Source organism: Saccopteryx leptura, chromosome 1 (genome assembly GCF_036850995.1).
Source record: "Saccopteryx leptura isolate mSacLep1 chromosome 1, mSacLep1_pri_phased_curated, whole genome shotgun sequence".
NCBI classification, from domain to species: Eukaryota; Metazoa; Chordata; class Mammalia; order Chiroptera; family Emballonuridae; genus Saccopteryx; species Saccopteryx leptura.
In genome coordinates this window covers 254394663-254421748 of record NC_089503.1, presented here as the reverse complement: position 1 = coordinate 254421748, position 27086 = coordinate 254394663, and the positions used below count along the sequence as shown (strand labels likewise).

The following is a 27086-nucleotide window of genomic DNA, read 5'->3' as shown; positions in this document are numbered from 1 at the left end:
ATAGGGTGACTAAATGCACACCAAAACAAGACCCTTCAATATGGTTTCTGCTCACTTCAGATTGAAAGACACACAGACTGAAAGTAAAGGGATTGTCTAAGACAGGGGTCCCCAAACTTTTTACACAGGGGGCCAGTTCACTGTCCCTCAGACCATTGGAGGGCCAGACTATAAAAAAAACTATGAACAAATCCCTATGCACACTGCACATATCTTATTTTAAAGTAAAAAAAAACAAAACGGGAACAAATACAATATTTAAAATAAAGAACAAGTAAATTTAAATCAACCAACTGACCAGTATTTCAATGGGAACTATGCTCCTCTCACTGACCACCAATGAAAGAGGTGCCCCTTCCGGAAATGCAGCGGGGGCCGGATAAATGGCCTCAGGGGGCCGCATGTGGCCCGCGGGCCGTAGTTTGGGAACCCCTGGTCTAAGACAAGGGTTGGCAAACCACAGCTCCCGAACCACATGTGGCTCTTTGGCCTCTTGAGTGTTTAACATAGGCCAGCTTAGGAGTATCCTAATTAAGTTAATAACAATGTACCTACCTATATAGTTTAAGTTTAAAAAATTCGGCTCTCAAAAGAAATTTCAATCGTTGTACTGTTGATATTTGTCTCTGTTGACTAATGAGTTTGCCAACCACTGGTCTAAGATATTTCATGATAATGGAAACAACAAAAAAAGCTGGAGTAATAGTACTTATACCATACAAAACTTTAAAACAAAGGCAGTGAGAACTTCAACAAAGAGACAAAGAAGGACCTAGCAATTCCACTTCTGGGTATTTATCTGAAGAAACCCAAAACACTAATTTTAAAAGACTATGCACCCATATGATCATTGCAGCATTATTTACAACAGCCAAGATATGGAAAGTTGACTAGATAAAGAAGTGTCACATATATATAATGGAATATGACTCAGCCATAAAAAAAGAATGGCATCTGTTGGTTAAATAAGTTGTAAAATATGATTTTTATGTTTGTTCGCTTATAGTTTGCATTGAGGGTTGGGCAGTGCCAGATATATGTGATCTGTGAAATTGCAAATTACCTTCCTGCTTGGGAAGGGCCTTTATTTTGCTACCGTTTGCTGAAGGAGAGGTTTCTGCGCCAGAAAGTTTTGAAAAGGAGAAAAGAAAGAGAAGAGGCAAGAGAGAAGCCATGTTTGCAGAGAGGAGCAGAAGGAGCAGAGAATGCCGTGATGGGAAAGAGGCCATGTTGGCAGGGAAAGAGAAGGTGTGCAGATGGGGAACCAGAGGTGAGGGGCTTTGCGAGCTTCACTAAGACTGGGGGGCCTTTGATTCTAGGAGAAATCGGAGAAGATTCTCCTGGTTGTGGAACTGGAGAGTATATCAGTAGCTTTGGGAGCCCTGAGTGAAAGGGAAGTGTGTTCTCTGTGTGTGTTGCTCATCGGCCAATGCGAGACTTTAATAAAGAAGTGGCCTACCATTCTTTGGCTCCACTGTTTCTTTACCGTCTGCCCAAATCCAGTGAGAACCTACAAGTGAATGGCCATGATGGCGGTGACTACTGGCCCTACAACTTCTTTTCCATGTACAACATGGATGGGCCTAGAGGGTATTGTGCTGAGTGACATAAGTCAAAGACAAATACCATACAATTTCACTTCTATGTTGAATCTATAAACCAAAAGAAAAGAAAAAACAAAACAGAGACAAACTCATAGATACAGAGAATATTTTGATGGTTGTCAGATGGGAGGGGGAGCGAAGGTGTGTGTGAAAAACAGGGATTAACAAGTACAAATTGGTAGTTACAAAATAGTCATGGGGAGCCTGGCCTGTGGTGACACAGTGGATAGAGCACTGACCTGGAATGCTGAGGTTACTAGTTTGAAACCCTGGGCTTGCCTGGTCAAGGCACTTACACATGCACAGGCAAGCAATGAACAACTAAAGTGAAGCAACAAAATAGTCATGGGGATCTCAAGATTAGCATAGGAAATATAGTCAATAATATTGTATAGTGTTCGATGGGTACTAGATTTATTGAGATAATCACTTTGTAAATTATATAAATGTCTAATGCTATGTTGTACACCTGAAACTGATATAAATATGTCAACTATAACTGAAAACAAATGCACTAGGGTTTTGCAAATTAAGTCCTGAAAAGGTCTAGGAATTACAACGATTTACATAAGCTTTGAGACATTTTCCTCATATCACTAAAAATACAAATTCAATTGATTTTTCCCTCATGGTCATCAAAATAAATTAAAACTAGTGTAGCCTTTAAATGTCAAAGTACTGTAGGAACAGGCACAATTATGACCTCAAAATGGAAAAAAAGCACATGAATACTGAAACTGACCCATCTCACATCTTAAGATTTCCTTGCCTAATTAAAAAAAAATACTATTTAGTTCCATAATTTTCGTGGCTTATATCATATCTCCCAATCAATTTACACATTAAAAGTCCAGGTGCTAATGGGCACTAGAATCAAAGGGCTGCAATATTTGACAGAGAAAGAATTCCAAGAAAAGAAACACAAATACTGGAATAAAAAAAAAGATATGTCACCTGCTTCCCTTTATTTCAGAAGGAAACACATTCAGAAAATTAAACATAACACATGCACACTCCTGGTTGAGATACAAGCCCTGGATTGGGACAATCTCTGGGCGAGTAGGGAGAGACACCTGAGCTGGACTCAAGTGACCCCTGGGAGCTCCACCACCCTCTCCTCTCCTGTGAGCATGGAAGCGCTCCCTCCCCCAGGCTTCCACTTTTCACAGTGAGGAAACTCTCAGCCCGATTCAGTTTCAGTTCTGACCCACAAGACCATCCAAATTCATAAACCCTTTGTCCAGGAGACAGAACCCCTGATCTTCACAGATTTCTCCATGTACATAAATTTCACTCTCAGTGCACCTACACTGTGGATGCAAAACTCAAACATAAGATCTAAAAATGGCTACACATAAGAAACCACAACCATGCACAAAAAAAGAAGAAACTACAACCACAGCCTAGGAAAGGACATCCACCCTTCCACCATGCGAACATGCACTCCCAGTTTTCCAGAGTTTTAACTTCTCTCAGGGAAGGTAAGGCTCCTTCCCTAGTGGGTGTGAGCAATAGGACATATGCACGGGGAGGCTCCCCACTAAAAACTAACTGGGCCTTCAAGTTCTTCCCTTTTGCAGGCTCAAGGGGGCCTTGGGTTGGGTCAGTGTTGTGGCTTTGGAACAATTTTAATATTTAAATGACACAAAATTAGACCTGTGGTGGCGCAGTGGATAAAGCATCGACCTGGAATGCTGAGGTCGCTGGTTCAAAACCCTGGGCTTAACCCAGTCAAGGCACATATGGGAGTTGATCCTTCCTGCTCCTCCCCCCTTGTGTCTCCCTTCTCTTTCTCTCTTTCCTCTCTCAAATGAATAAAAAAATTTTTTAAATAATTAAAATAAATGACACAAAATTAGTGTCTGAACAATCCAGCAAAATCACAAACCCAACATTCATGTGAAAAAGAGAGAAGAAAACTGTAAGGCACTTTGCTAGCTCAACAAGAAAACCTCAAATATCTGTTCTTTTCAGGGAAAAAAAAAAAAGATGTCAGTTAATTATTATTGTCATGCCAAGAAATTGGTTTATAAATAATTAATCATACTCAAATATTTCTGGTCTGTACGTCTATGCCCTGGAATTTCATTTGAAAACACCCACAAGTAAAGAGTAGCCTTCAGAAATTTACTACACATGCTAAGGGAAAGAAAATAGGGAAACCAGAATTTTTAACAGATAAATTGATAAACTTAAATTTTTTTTTCGGAAATCTGCCTTTTTCTTGCCTGTTTGGAAATATTTTATACTATTGCGCTCTATTAAATACCTTTTACCCTTTTGAAAAACGGTGGCTTTGATAAGTGTTTTCAAGGTGTCAAACGCGGGGGTGGAGGGGCAGGAGAGTGGGGGACATGGGGCAGTGTTGACAGGAGAGAACACCCAGGAAAGTTTTCAAAGCGGATCCTCCATCCAAAGGACTTCCCATAGGACCTCTGCACCCAGTAAAGATACTGAGGGAGAAGCGCAAGGATTTCATGCAAAGTAGTTTGATGTCGCAATCCTATTTCCTCTCATGTAAAATATCCACAAACAATATTTTTAAATGAACCATCTATGGCTCTGGGTAAAATGATAACTATTTAAATATCAGATCTGTTTGAAGTACACCACAGAGGACAAAGGAACTTGGATTTAAGAATTTGGGAGGAATTTGAAAATTTAGAGCTTTACTGCCTGTCCCCAGAGGAGCTAGGTCATGGATTTGAGACCCTGCTTCCAAACATTTGGAAAACTCAGGAGAAAACTGGCGCCCTCTGGGGAGACAGGAGGTGAGGTGGATACAGAGAAGTTAGGGGAAACTCTTGACAAGTGGAGCGAGTGAGGATGTGGGAACCGGCATCTGCTCACCAGAGTCCCCAACTGCAGTCATGATCAAAGAGAAAACAGTTTAGGCAGGAAAGCCCGCCCCAGCAGTGGTTGTAGAGGTCAACAACAACACCACAGCAAGGCTAGAACCAGATCATTCCAATATAATGAAAACTGGCACCACAAGAGTGGCTGAGCGGGGGACAAGAGCTATGACACTTCCGGAATGGACCCTATTAGGAACAAGGCCACCGCCCATCCAGAAGGCGGAGTCAAAGTTTGGCAGCGCAAAGTTTGGAAACAGCACTCCCCCATCTTGGAAACACATAAAATCCCAAGAACTATATAAATGACTGCATGCGCAAGTCCACTTTGCAGTCGGCCTACGTCCACTCAGATGTGCACTTTTCGCTTCTTTCACAGTGGCTCCCACACCCTGGCCTCTTTTTCCTCTACATGAATAAAACCTGCTTTATTCTCCAACGGCAGTCAGGTACCTGAATCACCCGTCATAACACAGAGACTCGGGACCCCACAGACCAGAGCTTCTCCCATACAAAACCCCGGAAACCGAGTCACAATTGTCCCCTGATGACCCTGGTGGTCACCGCATAATCTGGGGAGAGGCGGGGCTGCGGATGCAGAGCTGCCCAAAAAGGTGCCCAGCGCAGTCGCCACGCAGTGATGGGAGGAGACCGCGGTACCCCCCGGAGCCCAAGTGGAATCTGGACCACAGACTCTATAGGAGACCGTGGAGAGGCCGTTCCCACTTCCTGTTCCCGCCGATTCCAACCAGCCCGTCCAATTTCCTCACTCGTCCCGCACACTCACCATTTCCAGGTTTCCTGAGTCTCCTTGAGCCCTGCCCAAGATGCCCACGACCAGCACAGACTGCAGCAGGCCCACTAGGGACCGTTATGTGCACGCGATTCCCAACCTCACGCAACGTATGAGCAAGGAGGGAAGAACACACCTAGCTTGGCGCTGTCCCACCCACCTCACCCAGTTTGCCTCTGATTGGACAGTTCACAAGACCCACCTCCTCATGCCTGAGTGACACTCAACTGAGCAGAGTGGTGGCTCAACCGACCAGCCCTCTCGGGAGAGCAGGAATCTGACCTATGCTGGCGTATTTGCCTGTAAGTAGAACTATTTTTTTTTTCTCATTATTTTTGCCTAGCTCTTTGTTAACAGATGAGCATAGGCGTGCACAGAGAATTTATGATTCATTTTCTAAATGAAACAGTTAAGTATAGAACTTGCTCCAGGCCTGGTCACACTGAACGGGAGAGTCTGATGTCCAGTAGGAATCAAAGGCTTGGTACAAGGCGAGGAGCTGTCAATGTAAAAAATAAATTCCAAACCTGTAAGAATTTTTATGAGTTTATTTGATCCAAAAGTCGACAATTGCCAGGAAGTGAAGTCTCAACAGATTGAGAAAATGCTCCCCAAAATGGCAGTTTCACCACTTATGTTATACATCAGAATCAAAGGGGAAGACGTAAGGGTTACATGAGATTGGTGACAAATTAGGGGGGTGGGAGAAAGTAAAGTGGGGAACTCTTTGGGATTGGGTAAGAAGTAAATGTGTCTATACTGAAACTTGTTTTACACAAGGAGGCACAAGATAGGTTAATTAATATATAACAATGAAGGGATTTGTTGGTTCATGCTCTGGTGGAATGCCTGCCTTGAGGGGGGCAGAAAAAAGATTACCCCTACATTTCAAAGGCATGTTATTAGATGCATTATTGCAGATGCAAAAGACAATAGGCTTCAAAGAAAGCACTAGTTCAGATAGAGAATAACTCCCTAGTACATGACTACCCACCATAAACTTCATTCAGTTAAAAAGTTTCCATTTCAGATCATCCTGTGTGTTTCCTTTTAGGTCCCTGAGTCTGTAAGGCCAACCATGCAGGCTTTCCCTGAGCTCCTCAGGTTCAGCCTGTGGCCCCTTTTTCATCCACAGAGGCCACTCATAGAACTCTGACCTTTGTTCAGAAAGTCACTTATGTAAATGGGGCCTCACTGTCTGTAATAAGGAGTCCAGCCCCATTTTAATCTTGATCCTTGTAACCCTTGAGTTTTCCATCCAAAACTTTCCCAACCCCACTCATTTGGTCCTTAAGAAATGAAAGCAATAAAGTCCAAATTCAGTTTCTATGAGTTGGTTTTCAGGGAAGATACCTTAGCTTACCAGAGCTGAGCTGCCAATACAAAATAAAAGTCCCATTGTGAGAGCATGTTGGAAGAGAAGGACTGTGCTGGTACTAACAGGCAAAATGACCTTCCAGGGACCACTTCAGGATTTGAGCCACTACTGGTAAAAGGCTCACCTTTATCTTGGCTGGAGCTAATGGCCAGTGGTCTTCAGAGAACTATTTAGGTCAGCAAAGGGCAGCCTTGCCCAGACCAACGCTTTTTGATGGTCTTCACAAATGTTTTTATTTATAGTCTCAGTGTCTCCTAGCCATAGGCAATTCTTCATATGTTCTTATCCATAAGCCCCCAGCAGGGACCCGCCACAGCTAAACTACTGAGTGCTTATCCACAGCCTCAAACATCTATGATGACATCCTAGTAGTTTCTTTATACCAAAACTACTTATAAAAAGTCAATTCATTCTTAGATCAAAACAACTTTACTCTTAAAAACAATTTCATTTTTGTCATAAGAAGTGGATTTGAAATATTAAACCAATACACAACACATTGCAAAGTTCTTGATGCCTTTATTAAGTTTTATTAAGATAAATGCACATGCTATACATGGCACCTTGTTAAAGTGTACAATTCAATGATTTTCAGTGTATTAGCAGATACACGACATCATCCCCAGTCAATTTTTGAACATTTTCATCACCTCAAAGAGAACCCCCTTTCTCCTTTAGCTATAATTCCCAAACTGCCGATCTTCCTCTCCAATCCCTAACTTTAGGCAATCTCTAATTTACTTTCTTTACCTAAAGATTTCTATATTCAGGGCTTTCATATGAAAGGAATTCTATTACCTAGGGACCTAGTGACTGACCTTTAGATTCTAGCCATCCTAGAGATTGTGAAGTGGTATGTCATTACTGTTTCATTTGCATTACCTTAATGACTAATGGTTTTCTGCATCTTTTTAAACTCTCTAGGTCATCTGCATGTCTTCTTGAAAAAAATAGGTACCGTATTGCTCCATGGATAAGATACACACTTTTTCAAAAATTTTGGGGTCTAAAAACTGGGTGCGTCTTATACAGTGGTTATAGTTTTTTTTACTTGCATTTCCCACTTTTTCATGCTTGTTTTCGCACTCATTGTTGAAGACAGTGATTCGTCATCAGACACAGATGAGCACAAGCTAATGGATGGGAGTTTTGCCAGTGATGAGGAGTTGCATGAATTTTATGATGAATAAAACTTGAGTTCAATAACTTTATGTAATACATTTTTTTTCAAAATTCGGGTCCCAAAATTAAGGTGCATCTTATACATGGGAGCGTCTTATACACAGGGAAATAACGGTATTCAAGTCTTGGCCATTTTTAAATTGACTTACTTGACTTTTTTTTTTTTTTTTTTTTTTCATTTTTCTGAAGCTGGAAACAGGGAGAGACAGTCAGACAGACTCCCTCATGCGCCCGACCGGGATCCACCCAGCACGCCCACCAGGAGCGACGCTCTGCCCACCAGGGGGCAATGCTCTGCCCATCCTGGGCGTCGCCCTGTTGCAACCAGAGCCACTCTAGCGCCTGGGGCAGAGGCCAAGGAGCCATCCCCAGCGCCCGGGCCATCTTTTTGCTCCAATGGAGCCTTGGCTGCGGGAGGGGAAGAGAGAGACAGAGAGGAAAGTGCGGCGGAAGGGTGGAGAAGCAAATGGGCGCTTCTCCTGTGTGCCCTGGCCGGGAATCAAACCCGGGTCCTCCGCACACTAGGCCAACGCTCTACCGCTGAGCCAACCGGCCAGGGCGACTTGACTTTTTATAATTAAGTTATAAGCTGTCTTTATATTTCAATACAAGTTCCTTATTGGACATACAATTCGCAAAAATTTTCCTCCCTTCCGTGGATTGTTTTCACTCTCTTGCACTATATTTCTTACTTTTATTTATTTTTTTAAAGATTTTATTTATTGATTTTACAGAGAGGGGGCTGGAGCAAGAACTATCAATCCATACTTGCTTCACTCTCAGTGATTGGTTGTTGCATATGCTTTGACCAGGCAAGCCCAGGGTTTTGAACCAGTGGCCTCAGCTTTCCAGATCAATGCTTTATCCACTGCACCACCAAAGGCCAGGCCTCTATTTTTTACTTTTAGTTCTGGCAATACAGGTAGGTGGTCCTTGGGTTACGACATAGTTCTGTTTCTGCAACAGTGACATAACCCGAATTTTCATGTAAGTCAAAACATACCCTCGTCTAAGTCACTCATCTATCCTAACACAGTTATAAAATCATAATCTAGCCTGACCAGGCGGTGGTACAGTGGATAAAGCGTCAGACTGGGATGCCAAGGACCCAGGTTCGAGACCCCAGGTTCGAGACCCCGAGGTCGCCAGCTTGAGCGTGGGCTCATCTGGTTTGAGCAAAAGCTCACCAACTTATGATGACCCAAGGTCGCTGGCTCGAGCAAAGGGTTACTCGGTCAGCTGAACACCCGCAGTCAAGGCACATATGAGAAAGCAATCAATGAACAACTAAGGTGTCGCAATGCGCAACGAAAAACATTATAATGATTGATGTTTCTCATCCTTCCGTTCCTGTCTGTCTGTCCCTGTCTATCCCTCTCTCTGACTCTCTATCTCTGTAAAAAAAAAAATTAAAAAATCATAATCTAGAACATAAAAACACAACTCAGCCACAGAAAAAGGAAAAGTACATAAATATACTGTACTGTACACTGTACTGTGGTAACAAAAAAAAATGACAATAAATGAATTAAAAGAAAATTCCTTACCTTTATTCCTGTGGTTGGCTTGCACAGTGGAAGGGGCTTTGCAAGGTGGGAGAGTGTGACCTTTTGGGAGGAGGAAGCTGGAGAGACAAGAGGACCTGCAGAGGTGCTGGAGATACTGGGTCAGGTGAGTCAGGATTGCCTAAGGAACATGCAGGAGATACTGGAGATGATTCTACCTGTACCACTACTGTTTGATCTTGAGAAACAGCTGATGTAGAGGGTACAGGATATGTTGCAGACCTCTTAAAGAATTGTCCAAGGCTAGCCTATAAGGTTGATGACTTCTCTACCAAAATCTGCCTATAACATTGCAAGGCATCCATAACAGCTCTGTAGACCTTACTGAATCTGTCATCACTGGGGTCCTCAGCCTGAAATTTTGCCAACCTATCTTCTACCATAGAAAAACCTTCTGCCAAACCATTGGCAATAAATCTCTTGGGTTCTGGTGTTTCTGTCTCTTCCTCTTCAATCAGCTGCTTCTCCAGCTGAATGAGGTCCTCAGCAGACAGCTCCTCTCCAGGTGATGCCAGTAGCTCTGTGACATCCACCATGATGGCTTTCCTCTTCTTCAAAGCACTACCATCTGAAGACTCTTTCATTTAGGAGCCATGATAAGGGACAAAAAGTCACCAAAGCAACACAAATGGAACAACTGCACTTTTAACAGTCCAAAATGGCTCAGGTAAGCATACTGGGGGATGCCAACTCCCTCACTCATATGCCATGTCACTGAGTTTTCTTCTGCAGCGCAATCAAACTAGTTCACCCACATAGTCCATAAGTATGATGCTAACAGCATTAAGCCAAAACACTCGTGAGTGGAAACGGGGAGAGACAGTCAGACAGACTCCCGCATGCGCCCGACCAGGATCCACCCGGCACGCCCACCAGGGGCGATGCTCTGCCCCTCCGGGGCGTCGCTCTGCCGCAACCAGAGCCACTCTAGCGCCTGGGGCAGAGGCCAAGGAGCCATCCCCAGCGCCCGGGCCATCTTTGCTCCAATGGAGCCTTGGCTGCGGGAGGGGAAGAGAGAGACAGAGAGGAGGGGGGGGTGGAGAAGCAAATGGGCGCTTCTCCTATGTGCCCTGGCCGGGAATCGAACCCGGGTCCCCCGCACGCCAGGCCAACACTCTACCGCTGAGCCAACCGGCCAGGGCCTCAATTTTTTTAAGTTTTTATGGGTGTGAGTGTCATAAACTCGAAACATCATATGTTGAGACTGTCATAACCCAAGGACCCCCATATATATATATACACATAATATTTACATTTTCAACATTAAAAAATTTAGTTCAATAGTGTGGAGTACATATGGTAGATATTGTGAAACCAATCTCCAGAACAATTTTTACCTTGAAAAATGAACCCATACCATTTAGAAAACAATTCCTCATTATCACCATACCCTAGTCCCTGGCAACAACCATTCTACTTTTAGTCTTCATGAATTTGACTTCTCTAGGTCCTCACAAATGGAATCATACAACATTTGACATTATGTGACAGGCTGATTTCACTTAGCATCATGTCCTTAAAGTTGCCCCATGTTGTAGCAAGTGTCAGAATTTGCTTTGTATTTAAAGCTGAATAACATTCCATTGTATGGATGTCCCACTTTTTCTTTTATCCATTCAGCCACTGATGGTGATGGACACTTGGGTTACTTCTTTTGTCTGCTGTGAACAATACTAATATAAACACAAGTGGATGTCTGTCTTTTTGAGTCCCTGCTTTGATTTTTTTTTTTTTTTTTTAGCTATTACAAAGAAGTAGACTTGCTAGATCAGATGGTAACTCCCCCATTGGCCAGGATTATGCAGGGGGAGGTTCTTACACCCAGAACACCAAAAGCTAGAAAGATGAATGGACAGAGTCTGAGCGCACCAAAAGCTAGTCAAGATAATTGAATATAAGAAAAAAAAGTCCTCCCCTCCCAATCCCTATAAGAACCATGGCTCGTTGGCTTAGTGGTAGAGCATTGGCCCAGTGTGTGGATATCCTAGGTTCAATTTTCAGTCAGGGCACACAGGAGAAGTAATCATCTGCTTGTCCTCCACTCCCCCTCCTTCTCTCTCTCTCTCTTTCTCTCTCCATCCTGCAGCCATGGCTGGATCGGTTGCAGCACATCAGCCCCAGGTGCTGAGGATGGCTCCTTGGAGCCTCTGCTTCAGGAGCTAAAAATAGCTCCGTTGTGAGCATGGCCCCAGATGGGCAGAGCATCAACCCCAGATGAGGGTCACCAGGTGGATTCTAGTTGAGGTGCATGCGGGAGCCTATTTCCTCTCCTCTCACTTGGAAAAGAAGAAAAGTAATTTTTTAAAAAATTATGATTTTTTTGAACTCTTAAAAAAAGAGCCATGGGCTTGAGCCAGAAGGCGGGTGGTCTTTAAGATCAGAAACCACCACTGTCCCAGGTCATGGGACCTGAATGAACCTCTCTCCTTTTCCACCAGCACCTGTCTCACGAGCTTGGCTTTCACTGCAACAGGCAGACAAACCTGCATTTTCAGTTACACTACCACTAATGACCACTATGTGGATGGTTTAGAAGTTTTTGTTTATGACCAATGCATCTAAAAGCATTATATACTAGGATCTCTGTATTGGGAATTATTTTCCTCATAACAAAAATTCCCTATCCTGAATACCTGTTTGTCACCCTGTAGTGTAAAGCCTAACATTTGGGGTTTTATTTCTTTGTTATAATGCAAATAAATGACTAAAGCTTTGATTTAAGAGGCATCCATTTCAAAGAGGCATCCACTTCAAAGTGGATCCTGAATAAACACTCTGTCACCACAGGACTAGATAAGAGTCAGGCCACCTCTTCTTACTGAAGTACCTTTGCCATAGGAATCTTAGTTGATTTCAATAACTCACCATTTGGGCAATTTGTCTTCTCTCTCCATCCTTTAAATTCCCATTCTTGTGTTTTAAATTCACCAATAGAGAGCTCATGAAACTCTAGGCCCCCATCCTCAACTGCAATGAAAGCAGAAACCCAGGCCCATCAGTGTGCACTGTCTGTCTCTTCTCTCTATCTCTCCCCCTCTCCTTCTTTCTCTCCCTGCTACCTTGCTGTATGGCCCAAGGTGTGCTATGTAATTTCCAGGCCTTGTACATAATAAACCTGTATCTTTTCAAAGTTTCCTGCTAAAGAGCATCTTGAAATCATAGTAAGAACCACAAGAGTTGGTCCAGCCACAACAGTGGTTATTGACAGCCCCAGCCAGTACAAAGCATACCCTGAAGACATTTTCCATTGTTTAACTTACTTATATCAATGCCCTTTTGGGAGCAGTATTAACACCTTAAGTATAGAGAAACAAAGATGAATTAAATTCAACTTGTTTTTGGAAACTGAGGAAGGAAGATCAGATTGGAGTAAAATGATAAACATTTTAAAATTTAAAAAACCACGCTGTAGAATTTTGTACAAAGAAAAGTGATCTTTTATAAAGAAGAAATAAGGACTTGCTGAGATAAAATTTGAGATAGTTGTCACTATTATATCTTTATTTTTTTAAATATAGTTGATGCAAAATATTGTATTAGCTTCAGATGTAAAACCCACCAATTAGACATTTATATAACTCACTAAGTGATCTGACATCATACATAATTTTTACAATATTATTGGCTGTATTTCCTATGCTAGACTTTATATCCCCATAACTACTCTCTAACTACCAATTCGTACTTCCCTTTACCTTGTTCACCCACTCCTAATTCCCCTCCCATTTGGCACGGGTCAGATAGTCTCTGTATCTAAAAGTCTGTTCCTATTGTCCATGTGCATTTGTTTTTTAGATTATGCACAGTGAAATCATATGACATTTGTCTTTCTCTGTCTGACTTGTCTCTCAGCACAGTAACCTGTAGGTCCATCCATGTTGCTGATGACAAGATTTCATTCTTTTCTTTATTTTTTAATTAATTTATTTTTTTAGTGAAAGAGAGCAGAAAAGGAGAGAGATGAGAGACATCAACTTTAGTTGTTCGTTGAATGCTTTTCATATGTGCTTTGCCAGTGGTGGGCGGTGGGCTCTCCAGTCAAGACAGTGGTCCCTTGCTCAAGCCAATGACCTCAGGCTCAAACCATTGACCTTGGGCTTCAAGTCAGCAACCTTTAGGCTTAAGCCAGTGACCGTGGGTTCATGCTGATGATCCCATGCCCAGGCCAGTGACCCCGTGCTCAAGCTGGTGAGCAGGCACTCAAGCTGAATAAGCCTGCACTCAAGCCTACAACGTCAGGGTTTTGAACCTGGGACTTCAGTGTCCCAGGTGGATGCTCTATCCACTGCACCACCTCTGGTCAGGTGATTTCATTCTTTCTTATTGCTGAGTCATATTCCATTGTATATATGCACCACTTCTTTTTCCATTCATCTATTGATAGACACTTAGGTTGCTTCCAAATCTTGGCTATTGTAAATGCTGCTGCAAGGAACATGTGAATGCATATGTCTTTTCAATGTACTGTTTTGGATTTCTTCAGATAAATACACAGAAATGAAATTGCTGGGTCTTTCCTTGTCTCATGTATGGCCTTTGTTTTAAAGTCAATTTTGCCTGGCATTAACTATTACTAGCCCAGCTTTTTTGGTTGTTGTTTACATTTTCATAAAATATTTTTGTCTGTCCCTTTACTTTGTGTGTTTTTTGATCCAAGGTGAGTCTCCTGTATACATCTTATTTAAGAGTCTTTGTTTTCTTATCCATTCAACCAATCTATGGTTTGTTTGTTTTTTTATTGGAGCATATACCGTATTTTTCGCTCCATAAAATGCACTTTTTTCCCCAGAAGTGGAGGGGAAAATGCCCGTGTGTCTTATGGAGTGAATGTTCTTTTTTAATTTTTTTTTTAGCTGTCAGGTTCCCGAACAACTAGAAGAGTATTTGAACATTAAAGTCTCTTCTCATTTGTTAATAACAGTGCTAATGGTTGTTAATACTGCTGTTGAGTTTACATTGTTGAAATATTATTGTGGTATATTTATTAAATATTTTAACACCCCATTTGGTTTGGAATTTTTTTTTCTTATTTTCCTTCTTAAAATCCTAGGGACGTCTTATGGTCAGGTCCGTCTTATGAAGTGAAAAATATGGTAATACATTTGCATTTAAAGTAATTGTTGATAGATACATATTTATTGCCATTTTAATACTAATATTTTTTATCTCTTGATTTCTTCTTCTTCTTAAAAAACTCTTTTTAAAATTTCTTGTAATACTGGGTTGGTGGTGAAAAAACTCCTTTAGCTTTTTCTTGTCTAGGAAGCTCTTTACCTGTCTTTTGATTCTAAATAATAGCTTTTCTGGGTAATCCTGGTTGCTTTTGTCTTTTTGAATATTTCATGCCAAGCCCTCTGTCCTGCAAGGCTCTGTTGAAAAATCAGCTGACAGTCTTATGGGAGCTCCCTGGTAGGTAATTCACTGCTTTTCTCTTGATGCTTTTAAGATTCTCTCTTTGTGTTTAACCTTTTGTATTTAAATTATCATGTGTCTTGATGTGGGCCATACTCTTGTCAGGGATGCTGCCCTTCCTGGGCTGTATGTCTTTTTCCTTTGCCAGATTAGAAAAGTTTTCCATCCATATTTTCAGTTCCTTGCTCTCTCTTGTCTCCTTCCATCACCCATAATGCAAGTGGTGTTATGCTTGATGTTTTCCTCATTTTTTAATTTATTTTTGCTGTTCAGATTGGGTGTTTCTGCTTTATTTTGCTGATTCAGTCCTTTGCTTCATCTAATGTACTGTTGATTCCTTTTAATGTATTCTTAATTTCAGTTATTATGTTTTCCATTTCTGACTGGTTCTTTTTTATGCTTTCTATCTCCATTTTTATGTTTCCCATCTCTTTGTTGATGTTCTCATTAAGAACATTGAGCATACTTAAAACCAGAGTTTGAACTCTATAGATTGTCTCCATTTTGTTGTTCCTTCTTGGAGTTCTGTTCTGTTTTTTCATATGGGACATGTATCTTTGTGTCATTTTTGCTGCCTCCCTGTGTTTTTTTCTATGTATTAGGTAAAGCTGCTATGTTTCCTGGCCTTGGTAAAGTGGCCTTATGTAATAAACGTGGCCTTATGTAATAAGTCTCCTGTAGGGTCCAGTGGTGTACCTTCCCTGGTCAGTGGAGCTGGGTGTTTGAGGCTCCCTGTGTGGGTTGTATGCACCTTCCTGTTGTGACTGAGCCTTGATTGATGTTGGCACATGAATGGGAGGAATTGACCCCTAGGCCAGTTGGCTGTGAGAACTGACCAAGAATACAGCCAAGGGGCTGTGATGCAGGGGCTGAGCTCACAAGTACTCACTTTAGCAGAGCTGTAATGCCCACCAAGTCCTTGAGTGGGTCACTCATGGAAGTGATTGGGGTGATTGGGTGGTTCTCCAATGTATGAGCATGTCTATGATCCCATGCTCAAGCCAGTGACATCACGCTCAAGGTGGTGAGCCTGCACTCAAGCTGGAAGAGCCCATAATCAAGCCAGATGAGCTGCACTCAAGCCGGTGACCTCAGGGTTTCAAACCTGGGTCTTCAGTGTCCCATATTGACACTCTATCCACTGCACCACTGCCTGGTCAGGCTTTATTTTTTAATTAATTAATTAATTTAGTTAGTTGGTTTTTAGCAAGAGAGAGAGAGAGAAAGGGAGAGAAAGGAAGGAAGAAAGATGAGAAACATCAATTCATCATTGCAGCACTTTTTAATTGTTCATTGATTGCTTCTCATATGTGCCTTAACCAGGGGTCTCCAACAGAGCCAGTGAACCTTTGCTCAAACCAGCAACCTTGGGCTTCAAGCCAGTGACCTTTGGGCTCAAGCCAGAGACCATGGGATCAAGGCAGTGACCCCATGTTCAAGCAGGTGAGCCCATGCTCTAGCTGGATGAGTCCGTGCTCAAGCTGGCAACCTTGGGGTTTCAAACTTGGGACCTCAGCATCTGATGTTGATGTTTAGACCACCACCAGTCAGGCTCCTCCCCAACTTTTAAACACCACACCTGGGTGAGGGACCAGCTTGTTCCATGTCTCTGCCCCTACTACCAGTCTCAATGTAGCTTCTTCTGCATATCCTTATGTATAGAACTCCTGTTCAGCTACATTTCAAGAAGATCTCGATGTTAGTTGTTCTGTAGTTTAGCTGTAATTTTGATGTAGTCGGGTAAGCAAGCACTAGGTTTATATACTCTACCATCTTGATAGGAAGCCCTATTAGTACAGCTATTTTAACTAAAACATTAAAAGAATAATCAGAAAGAATGTAAATGATAAATATAGAGGATTAGAAAAAGAATAAAGGCCCTGGCCAGGTAGCTCAGTTGGTCAGAGCATCAAGCCGATACACTAAGGTTGCAAGTGTGAGCCCAGTCAGGGCACATACAACAATCAACAAATGAGTGCATAAATAAGTGGAACAACAAATCGATCTTTCTCTCTCCATCTCTATCTCTCTCAAAACAATTTTTTGACAAATTGTTAAACAAATTGTTTAAACAACTTTTTTTTTAATTTGTAAGAGAAAATAAATGATTGTCAAAATTCAATGAAAACAAAATTTTAAAAAGTAAATAGTAAGATTGGTAAACATCTATATAGATAACTAAAAAAAGAAGGAAGAAATAAATTACTAATATCAGAAAGTAAAGGAGGGGAAAACAGTGTCTGCTGAGCCAATCAAACTACAAGGAGTATAAATCCTTATTTGCATGAGGACAAACCAATCAAGGGCCAAGGCCAGGGTTTCATATCCAAATAAGCCATCCTCCCTCTGGCTTGGGGAGCACACTTTCCCTTTCCACCCAAGACTGAAGACTGCATCTCCCAGGCTGAGCTGAAACACTGAAGATGTCTCTCCAGGACAGAGCAAAGCAGACCAGGGAGGAGCAGAGCAGAGCAGAGCTGTGTAGCCAAAGGGGCCTGGCCCCCAGGGCTGCCTCACAGATGTGCTGGTTTCCTAGCCATGCTGAATCACTGAATCACAACTGAGCTATTCCACAACAGCGCTATTTTCAGGGCTGTGCTGAACCAGAATTGAGATGTTTTACACTGACTAAAGTTTTCTTCTTCACCTCACCCCAAACTGGGGATTCCTACTGAAGTCAAATTGGTGCCAATGACCATCCATTGACACTAGCTTAGGAGTTTTTCACCTTCCCATGCATTATTTATTTAAAAGAGAAAAATGTACATACCAGATTTACCTGTGACTAATCATTATTATTAATAAAGTATTGGTTTTTAAATTTAACTTAATATTTTCAATATAAGAAACCACTCCAAGATTACACATTAAATGATATAAAAATGCAGACTATAAAAATTTATAAAGCCCCTTCTAACTAAAAGGACAAAAAGCATTACGACAGTTTTCTTCTATACAATATTTCACAAGGATATATAAAGGAAATAAGTTAAATATAATAATATATCAGGGGTTTATAATTAAGCTCTGAAATATACTAGAAATTTCAAACATTTACATAAGCTTACACATGCTTTCATGTGTTTCCTCAAATCAATTGTTTTGGGGGGTTTTGCCCCCAACATCTATTAAAACAGCAATTCATTTATTTACCTTAGGAATAGTTGAACCTTTTACATGTGAAAGTTCTTTAGGGATGGACACAAACAAAACTGACCTAAAACTGGAAAAAGCACTTGAGAACTTAAAAACATTCATCTGATATCTTCAGTTCTCTTAGGTTCCACAATTCTATCAGGTTCCACAATTATCTTGCCCTACTCACATGGTATCTTATCTCCCAATCAACTTACACTTTAAAAGTCACGTGCTAATGAAAACTAGAATCAAAGAGCTGCAATATCCAATGGAAAAAGAAATCCAACAAAAAGAAAAACTAATATTGGAATCAACAAGGTTCAGAAGGAAACCCACATTCAGAAAGGTGACTATAATTGCAAACATTGGATCTAGACACCCCTGGCTGAGACCAAACACCTGGAATGGAGTCAGTCCCTGGGGAAAGAGGGGAGAGACACCTGAGCAGCTCCCGGAGTGAATGCTGGGAGCTCCACACACACCCTCTCCTCTCCTACAAATATGGAAGCGCTGCCTCTCCCTGGGTTCCATTCTCACAGCGAGGAAACTCTCAGGCTGATTCAGTTTAAGTTCTGACCCACTGAACCCTCGACTCATAAACCTTGTCTCTAAGTTGGAACCCATGATCTACGTACACTTTCTCAATACACAGAAATTAGACTCAAAGATCAACTGCACTGTGGATGGAAAGCTCATATATAAGATCTAAAAATGTCCAGGCCTTAGAAACCACAACCACAACTCAGAAAGGGTATCCCCACTCCCAACAGTGGGTGTGAGCAGGTAGGGACCCTGCAGAGGGAGGCTCCCTGGGAACAACAACTAGGCCTTTCTGTGGTATTTCCTTTAGCAGGCTCAAGGGAGTCTTAACTCAGGTCACTGACCACAGGCTTCTGCTCCCCACTGCAGTTGCTTTGGACCACTATTGAAATTTTAAATCACAAAACCCAGAGTTTGAACAATCCAGCAAAATCACTTCAAAATAGCATTTATATGGAAAGGAAGAAAGAAAAAAATTTAAGGGTCTTTTGCTAGTTCAACTAGAAAATGCTAAACATTTATTACTTTTAGAAAGATATCAATTAATTATATTTCTAAATGGTTTGTAAATCATAGTTGAACACATTGTTCTGTAAGTCTAGACCTTACGATTTGATTTGAAAACCCCAAAAGTAAAAACCAGACATCAATAATTTATTACACAGGCTCAGCAGAAGAAAGTGTGAAAGATACAAAAATAAAATGTAATCGGGATATTTTAGTTTTTCTAAAATTCACATTGTTTTTAAATGTTTGGAACTATTTTATAGCCTTTCAAGCTCTAAAACATACCCCTGTTGAAAAACGAAAAAATAAGTCATTAAATCTTTTCCAGGATACTTGTGAGCAGATCACTCAGGAAAATTTTTAAACAGGAAACTCCACCCAAAGGAATTCCACTAGTATGTCTGCGCCCAGGAAAGAAATGGGGGGGGTCTGGGAGAGGGGGTGCAGGGTTTCATGAAATGAGTTCTAGGCAGTTGGTTATTCTTGCCTTTCCTCTAATGTAAAATGTCCACGAAAAATAGAAATCTCTAAAAACGGACCAGCCACGATTCTGTGGGAAAAGAATAAATAAAATAATTGGTTCTATTTGAAGTGCATCACGGAGTACAAACAGTTTATTATGATGCTATGACTCGCAGAGGGCAAGTTGGCTTTGGATTCGAAAAGGAACTGGAAACTGAGGGATTTTTGCCAGTCATAGGAAGAGCAGGCTGGCGCAGAGTCATGGATCTGAGTGAGACCTTGCTCCCCAAACCTTTGGAAAACTCAGGAGAAAATGGGTCCCTCTGGGGGGAAAAAGAAGGACTGGGAACCCCACGAACCACAGCTGCTTCCACGCACAAACTCTGCAGACCGGGCCTGACCTGTGGTGGCGCAGTGGATAAAGCGTCCACCTGGAAATGCTGAGGTCGCTGGTTCGAAACCCTGGGCTTGCCTGGTCAAGGCACATATGGGAGTTGATGCTTCCAGCTCCTCCCCCCCTTCTCTCTCTCTGTCTCTTCTCTCTCTCTCTCTCTCTCTCTCTCTCTCTCTGTCTCTCCCTCTCCTCTCTAAAATGAATAAATAAATAAAATAAAAAAACAAACTCTGCAGACCGAATCACAACTGTCCTTGATGGACCCTCCCGTTGGTCACCGCACCATCTGGGGAAAAACGGTGCTGTGGGCTAAGAGCTGCCCAGACAGACTCTGAAGCCGAAGTCACCGCAGACGGTGACAGAACAGGCCTTCCGGGGTACAGGCAACTGTCCCAGCCCCCACGCTGCGAAACAGAGAGGGCAGAGGTCCGAGCGGCACCTCCAGGGGACTGTAATATGCAGAGTCCCTAGGCGAAGCTGGAAAGCCCGGCCCGGAAACTGCCGGTTCCAACCAGCCGCCTCCTCCCGTCTCTGAACCCCACTCCGCACACTCACCATTTCTAGGTTTCCTGGGTCCCCCTGAGTCTTGCCTACGACTCCCACAAAGTGTAGAACACAAGGGACAGAGGTTGTCGCACACCTGCCAGAAACCTTGGCAGGCGAGCCACCGCCGCAGTGAGTACAGGTGTGCACAACTTCCGTTATTTCGCCCCACCCACCTGTGCCCATGGAGCTCCTGATTGGACAGTTCACAAGGCCGCACCTCCTTGTTTTTGAGTGACAGTTATTGGGGATAGTCTGGGAAACAACATCCGCTAGCAGGTGGGAAACTGTCTGCATTTGGCACAGTTGTTTTTAAACAAAACTTTTTCATGGCTTGGGATTTTCTAGGTTGTTTACACCCAGCTTTTTGTGAACGCGAGTGCACCCGTTTCAGATGGAGCAAGAACAGACAAGAGAATCAGGCCAAGTCTTATTGGAGCAGATGTGTCTTATGTCCTCTCTAGGGCAGTGGTCCCCAACCTTTTTTGGGCCACGGACCAGTTTTATGTCAGAAAATATTTTCACAGACCGGTCGTTAGGGTGGGACGGATAAATGTATCACGTGACCGAGATAAGCGTCAAGAGTGAGTCTTGGATGGATGTAACAGAGGGAATCTGGTCATTTTTAAAAAATAAAACATCGTTCAGACTTAAATTTAAATAAAACAGAAATAATGTAAGTTATTTATTCTTTCTCTGCGGACCAGTACCAAATGGCCCACGGACCGATAGCGGTCCGTGGCCTGGGGGTTGGGGACCACTGCTTTAGAGAGTCAAGGACTTAGAGCAAGGTTTTGAGGCCACTTATGAAACTTTGACCTTTGTTTAGAAACACAAACACTGAACAGTGAGCACCATCTTTAAGAGTCTGGCTTTATTTTTGTCTTTGATCCTGGCAAACAAACTTTCCACCCATCCCTGCCCCACCTCACTCCTTTGGGCCTAAGAGAAAGAATCCTAGAGCCTCTTGGCCCTGGTGGGAAGTTGGATACCCCAGACCTAGCCTGGGCATAAACACTCTTCTCAATCTAACCACAGGGTGTCAGATGTGTTCATTAAATTCATGGCTATACATTTTATACTGGAAGGAAATTTAATTTAGATCAGCTTTTGCATATTTAAATTATATTTGTATAAAATTTATATTTGAGTATAGGGGTTGGCCACTCGATAGACCATCAACCTGGAATGCTGAGATTGCTGGTTCAAAGCCCTGGGCTTTCCTGGTCAAAGTACATATGAGAAGCAATCAATAAACAACTAAAGTGAAGCAACTATGAGCTGATATTTCTTGTTCCCCCCTCTGGAAAGTCAATAAGTAAAATCTTTAAAAAAAAAAAATTATATTTGAAATATAAATGTGTAGGGAAAAGATCCTGCACAAATATAAATGATAGCCTGCCAGGCGGTGGCGCAGTGGATAGAGCATCGGTCTGGGATGCGGAGGACCCAGGTTCGAGACCCTGAGGTTGCCAGCTTGAGCGGGGGCTCATCTGGCTTAAGCAAAAAGTTCACCAGCTTCAACCCAAGGTCGCTGGCTCGAGCAAGGGGTTACTCGGTCTGCTAAAGGCCAGCGGTCAAGGCACATATGAGAAAGCAATCAATGAACAACTAAGGTGTTGCAACAAATATAAACGATAGTTAACTTCAGAGCAGGGGTTACTTGGAGACAAGATCTTGGAGTGTGTTAACCATAACAGGAGACTGGCTTGGGGTTACTTGAGTGCAAGTATGCAGGATTCTTGGAGAAATGCCTTGAAGAACCAGATGTCCTTTATGATTGATAAGCTCTAAGACTCTGACTTTTCTCATGTCCTTGATCATGAAGGAAACAGTAGACATGCAGAGTTGGGAATGAAATGGATGGGAAAAAAAGGCTTTTGTAGCTTTCTAGTTTTATCTGCTGAGCTGTGGCTTTTGGAACTCAATAAATATGCAGTGGCGCAGTTTCTCGGGGCTGATTCCGCCTAAGAGTTTCAGCCCTCTGCTATACTACTTTCATCTGATGTGTCTTTTTTTTTTTTTTTTTTCATTTTTCTGAAGCTGGAAACAGGGAGAGACAGTCAGACAGACTCCTGCATGCACCCGACCGGGATCCACCCGGCACTCCCACCAGGGGCGATGCTCTGCCCATCAGGGGGCGATGCTCTGCCCATCCTGGGCGTCGCCATGTTGCAACCAGAGCCACTCTAGCGCCTGGGGCAGAGGCCACAGAGCCATGCCCAGCGCCCGGGCCATCTTTGCTCCAATGGAGCCTTGGCTGCGGGAGGGGAAGAGAGAGATAGAGAGGAAAGCGCAGCGGAGGGGTGGAGAAGCAAATGGGCGCTTCTCCTGTGTGCCCTGGCTGGGAATCGAACCCGGGTCCTCCACACGCTAGGCCGAGGCTCTGCCGCTGAGCCAACCGGCCAGGGCCTCATCTGATGTGTCTTATTCCTTGCGAGTCCCATAACATCTGGTGCCCAACATGGGGCTCAAAAAGGAGAGAGGTTGCAGTCTCGGGATCATCAGACCGAAGGAGGTATAAGTCCACTCAGTAGGTAAGCGAAACCTTCGGGAGGCAGAGTCATGGGGAATTTCCACGCCAATTCCCGATCAGTGAAGACCCAGTACATCAGGGGTCTCAAACTCGCGGCCCGCTGAACAATTTTGTGCGGCCCACAGACTAATCCACGAAGTTCAAGAAAAGTGTTGTGTAACAGTTGCCTTTTGTAGACCTAGTGCGACCTGCCGAACGGCTGTGATCTTGCTCTGCGGCCCACATGCTGAGTTGAGTTTGAGACCCCTGCAGTACATGAAACTACTGCAAGCATTATTAAAAGGGTCCGGTAGCCTGACCAAGTGGTGGCGCAGTGGATAGAGCGTTGGACTGGGATGCCGAGGACCCAGGTTCGAGACCCCAAGGTTGCCAATTTGAGCGCGGGCCCATCTGGCTTGAGCAAAATGAAAAATGCTCACCAGCTTAGACCCAAGGTCGCTGGCTCAAGCAAGGGGTTTCTCGGTCTGCTGAAGGCCGACGGTCAAGGCACATATGAGAAAGCAATCAATGAACAACTAAGGTGCCGCAACAAAAAACTGATGATTGATGCTTCTCATCTCTCTTTGTTCCTGTCTGTCTGTCCCTATCTATCCCTCTCTCTGACTCTCTCTCTCTCTGTCCCTGTAAAGAAAAAAAAAATTAAAAAATTAAAATAAAAAAAGGGTCCAGTATAACTGTTAAGGTTAAGAACTTTAAGTTACTTTTTTAAAATGTTAAGAAGCATTGTTATTGGTTTCAGCCACAAGGAAAGGCTGCTTTATGTTTAAAAACATGGAACCAAGTACTGAGAGCTTTATGATGTGCTCATCAATAGGAGATACTATTCCTCTTTCTCTTTGGTCTCTGTAATTTAATTTCTTTGGCTTTGCAACCATTATAGTCTGATTCTGTATCCGCATGGCCTCCAGCTAGTGAAGTAATGTCTGATATTGATAATGGTTAAGTAAAAAACCAATATAGGTTGAGAAGTAGCTGCTAAAAGGAGAGAAGCTTGAAGCATTACATCAATTGGTACAAACTCAATTAGAATTAGGTCATATAGAGGAATCACAAAGTCCTTAGAATTCTCCAGTCTTTGTAATAAAGAAAAAATCTGAAAAATGGAGAATGCTTACTGATTTTCTTTAATGTTTTAGCTACAATCCTCTGAACTATCATTTTGTTTCTTTCTTATTCTTCACCTGGAAATTTAGATGGGGAACTCCTGATGAATCCGATTATAAAATCTCTTAGTGGCCACTGAGTTTTATTTTCTTCTCAGGAGATTTTGATTAGTCTCATCTATCTTTAGTCTCTGTCAGAAAATGCCCTGACTAAAATCAGGAAGGCATCTTTCTAGTCTGTGCTCTAAAATCCCAGGTTTCTCTCTTGTTTGTCTGGTTTGTCTGATTCTAGTTTCTGTTTAGTTTTTGTGTGATATTGTCTAAAATGTGATTTTTTTTAAAGCCTGAATTAAGTTCTTGCATGCAAAAATTGGAAATGCTGGCTCTTATATTAAAAAAAAAAGTTTCATCCATATATTTTTTGTTTTAAAATTAGAAATTGTGAGGAGCACTCATTTAAATTTAAATTGAATAAAATATGAATCCTTACGACTTGTTAATTTGGTTAATGCATTGTAAGGTGTATTCAAAGTTAAAAGTCAAATAGTAGTTCAAGTATTAGGATTAATCTAAGTTATGTATTATACTTGTGTTTCTGTGCTGAAAATCATCTTGTTTGTGTGCAAAGATATGCTCAGATCTGTAAAACAAAGGAATTAAGCAAAACTAAGCAGGGCCCTGATAAGTCATTTCAATAGTTTGTTTCAAGCTGCTTCAGGCAGTTGGCTGCTTGTCAGGCCATACTCTGCAAAAGGGGCCTCGAGGAAAGCGGGAATTTGGCTCCTCTGATGACCTACAATAGACTTAGCAATACAAAAAAACCTTTTAGATATAGAAGCTAATGCATCTGTTATTGCTAAGGAACATTAGTTTGCTCCCTGGCCCACTTATGCAGTGGTCACTAAGCTGTAAGGCTTAGGGCAAAGTCCCTAACGAAGCTCTTAAATTTTTTTACAATGGAAAGATAATGAAGGTCATTTGGCCTCTTATGAAGAAAAACATTTATCTTCTAAACAATTAAAGGAGTGACTTTTAAAATTAAAGTCTAAACTTTCTGACAAGGAGGTTCAATATAGTATTAACCCTTTCAAAACTGACCAAGATAATTAGCCTCCACCTCCTCCTTCTGTTACTCCCTCTGCTCCACCACCATTTTTCTTGTATCTTGTTGTGGACCGTTAATGGCAAAAAGCCATTATAGATTCGAGGCTTGGCAAAAGGCTAAGTTCTCCCCCCTCCATCTCCATATTTGGCTTTGATGCTGAGTATTTGCACCCACTCCACTTACTTCCTTGGGTTGCAGAAAGCAATATACATGCCCTTCCTCTGACTCTTTGTTTGTTTCAGATGTTTGTAAATTTCACTAATGTATCCTGTTTTTGCCTTGGGAGAGTTCCTACCTTAGCCTTTGATGTGAAACTTTGTATCAGGGTCCTTGATTTGCATAGGTCTATATAATAAAGCGAACTGGGGCTATGAGGCACTCAGATACTGCCAGGCAGTTTGAGGAGTCCTCCCGGTCCCATCGGTTTTGTTTTGACTAAGTGTGTTTCCTCAATTCCGCACCGTTATTAGGAGCTGCGCTGGTCCACGGCAGTATCTAGCCCTACCCACAGAAGCCCCCTCTGCTAATACATTTGTAGGTTCAGTACCTATTGTTGTACCTGAAAAACAAGCTAAGGAACCTATTCTTACACCTCTTATGAAAGCAATAATGCACGCTAGAGAAGAAGGGGATTTAAAATTTGTAAGTCCAGCATTAGAAGCTTTTACTGTCACACTCACTCCATTTGGACCTAATCCACAATTCCCCTAAGGAGGTTTTTATACTCAAAATGACCAAATCCCTGTCACAACTCTTAAAGAGTTAAAAATGGCTTGCTCCCAGTATAGAACTAACTCTCCTTATACACAAGGACTGCTATCCTCCTTCATGGACTCTGAATGTTTTATCTCAAAAAATTTAGAGATGTTAACTCGGACTGTTTTTTTCAAAAGCGAAATAGTTACAATTTATGACTTAGTAGGAGGATCAAGCTCATATTCAAGCTAATCAGAATGCTAACGCTATCCCGCCTGTTAATATTACACAAGATGAACTTTTTAGACTGGGATAGGTTGCTAATTTACAACAGCAATGTAGGCAAAATGTAGGGGCGAGGATTTGCTCTTATCTCCACAGATACAGGAAACCAGTAGATACCTTCCAGAAGATTGAAGCCACAGCATAAGTCGGAAATAGAAGAAAGGAAGATTTGACATCTTTGAGCCATCAGAAGAAGAAATAAAGAGACTAAGCCTAGAGCTAAAAGTTATTAGAGAAATAAAGATGAAGGCAACTACAACACAAAATACTGAACTGCCTACTTAGGAGCAACTAAGTTGGCTCCTCTGATGACCTACAATAGACTTAGCAATACAAAAAAACCTTTTAGATATAGAAGCTAATGCATCTGTTATTGCTAAGGAACATTAGTTTGCTCCCTGGCCCACTTATGCAGTGGTCACTAAGCTGTAAGGCTTAGGGCAAAGTCCCTAACGAAGCTCTTAAGTTTTTTTTACAATGGAAAGATAATGAAGGTCATTTGGCCTCTTATGAAGAAAAACATTTATCTTCTAAACAATTAAAGAAACTTACCCAGGAGCAAAATATGTTTTAATTAGGACTAAGAATTCAGAAACATCATTGACTCTGTTTCTAGCAATGTTAGCTGTTGTGTCTATAACAATAAGCAGAACTAACTATAACTATTCTTACTAAGTTTATATTCCTTCCACAAGGAATGTTGAATAGCTTGACACTGTGTCAAAATTATGTAAATCAACCTTTAGAAAAAATTTATCATAAATATCTTCAATCTTTGATAACCCATTATATGGATGACATACTGATAGCTTGTGAAAATAATGTTGAACTTTCAGTCATCCTTAAAGATGCTTCTGAAACCTTGAATTAGTACAGATTAATCATAGCTGAAGACAAAATTCAAATATTTTGTCCTTTTAAGTATTTAGGGGATATAATTGGAAATCAAAGAATTATTCCTCAAAAAGTCAATTTACGAACTGACTCCTTA

The 27086-nt window shown here is 41.9% G+C and overlaps 1 protein-coding gene across 1 annotated transcript in view; it reads right to left on the bottom strand.

Moving 5' to 3' along the window:
* Positions 1–20495, bottom strand: part of LOC136379636 (zinc finger protein 709-like) — a 37589-nt gene extending 17094 nt beyond the window's left edge. The window contains 1 exon segment of the mRNA XM_066347095.1: positions 20383–20495. Within this exon segment, the coding sequence (XP_066203192.1) occupies positions 20383–20385 (3 nt within the window). The 5' untranslated portion in view covers positions 20386–20495.
* Between the last annotated feature and the right edge of the window lie 6591 nt (positions 20496–27086).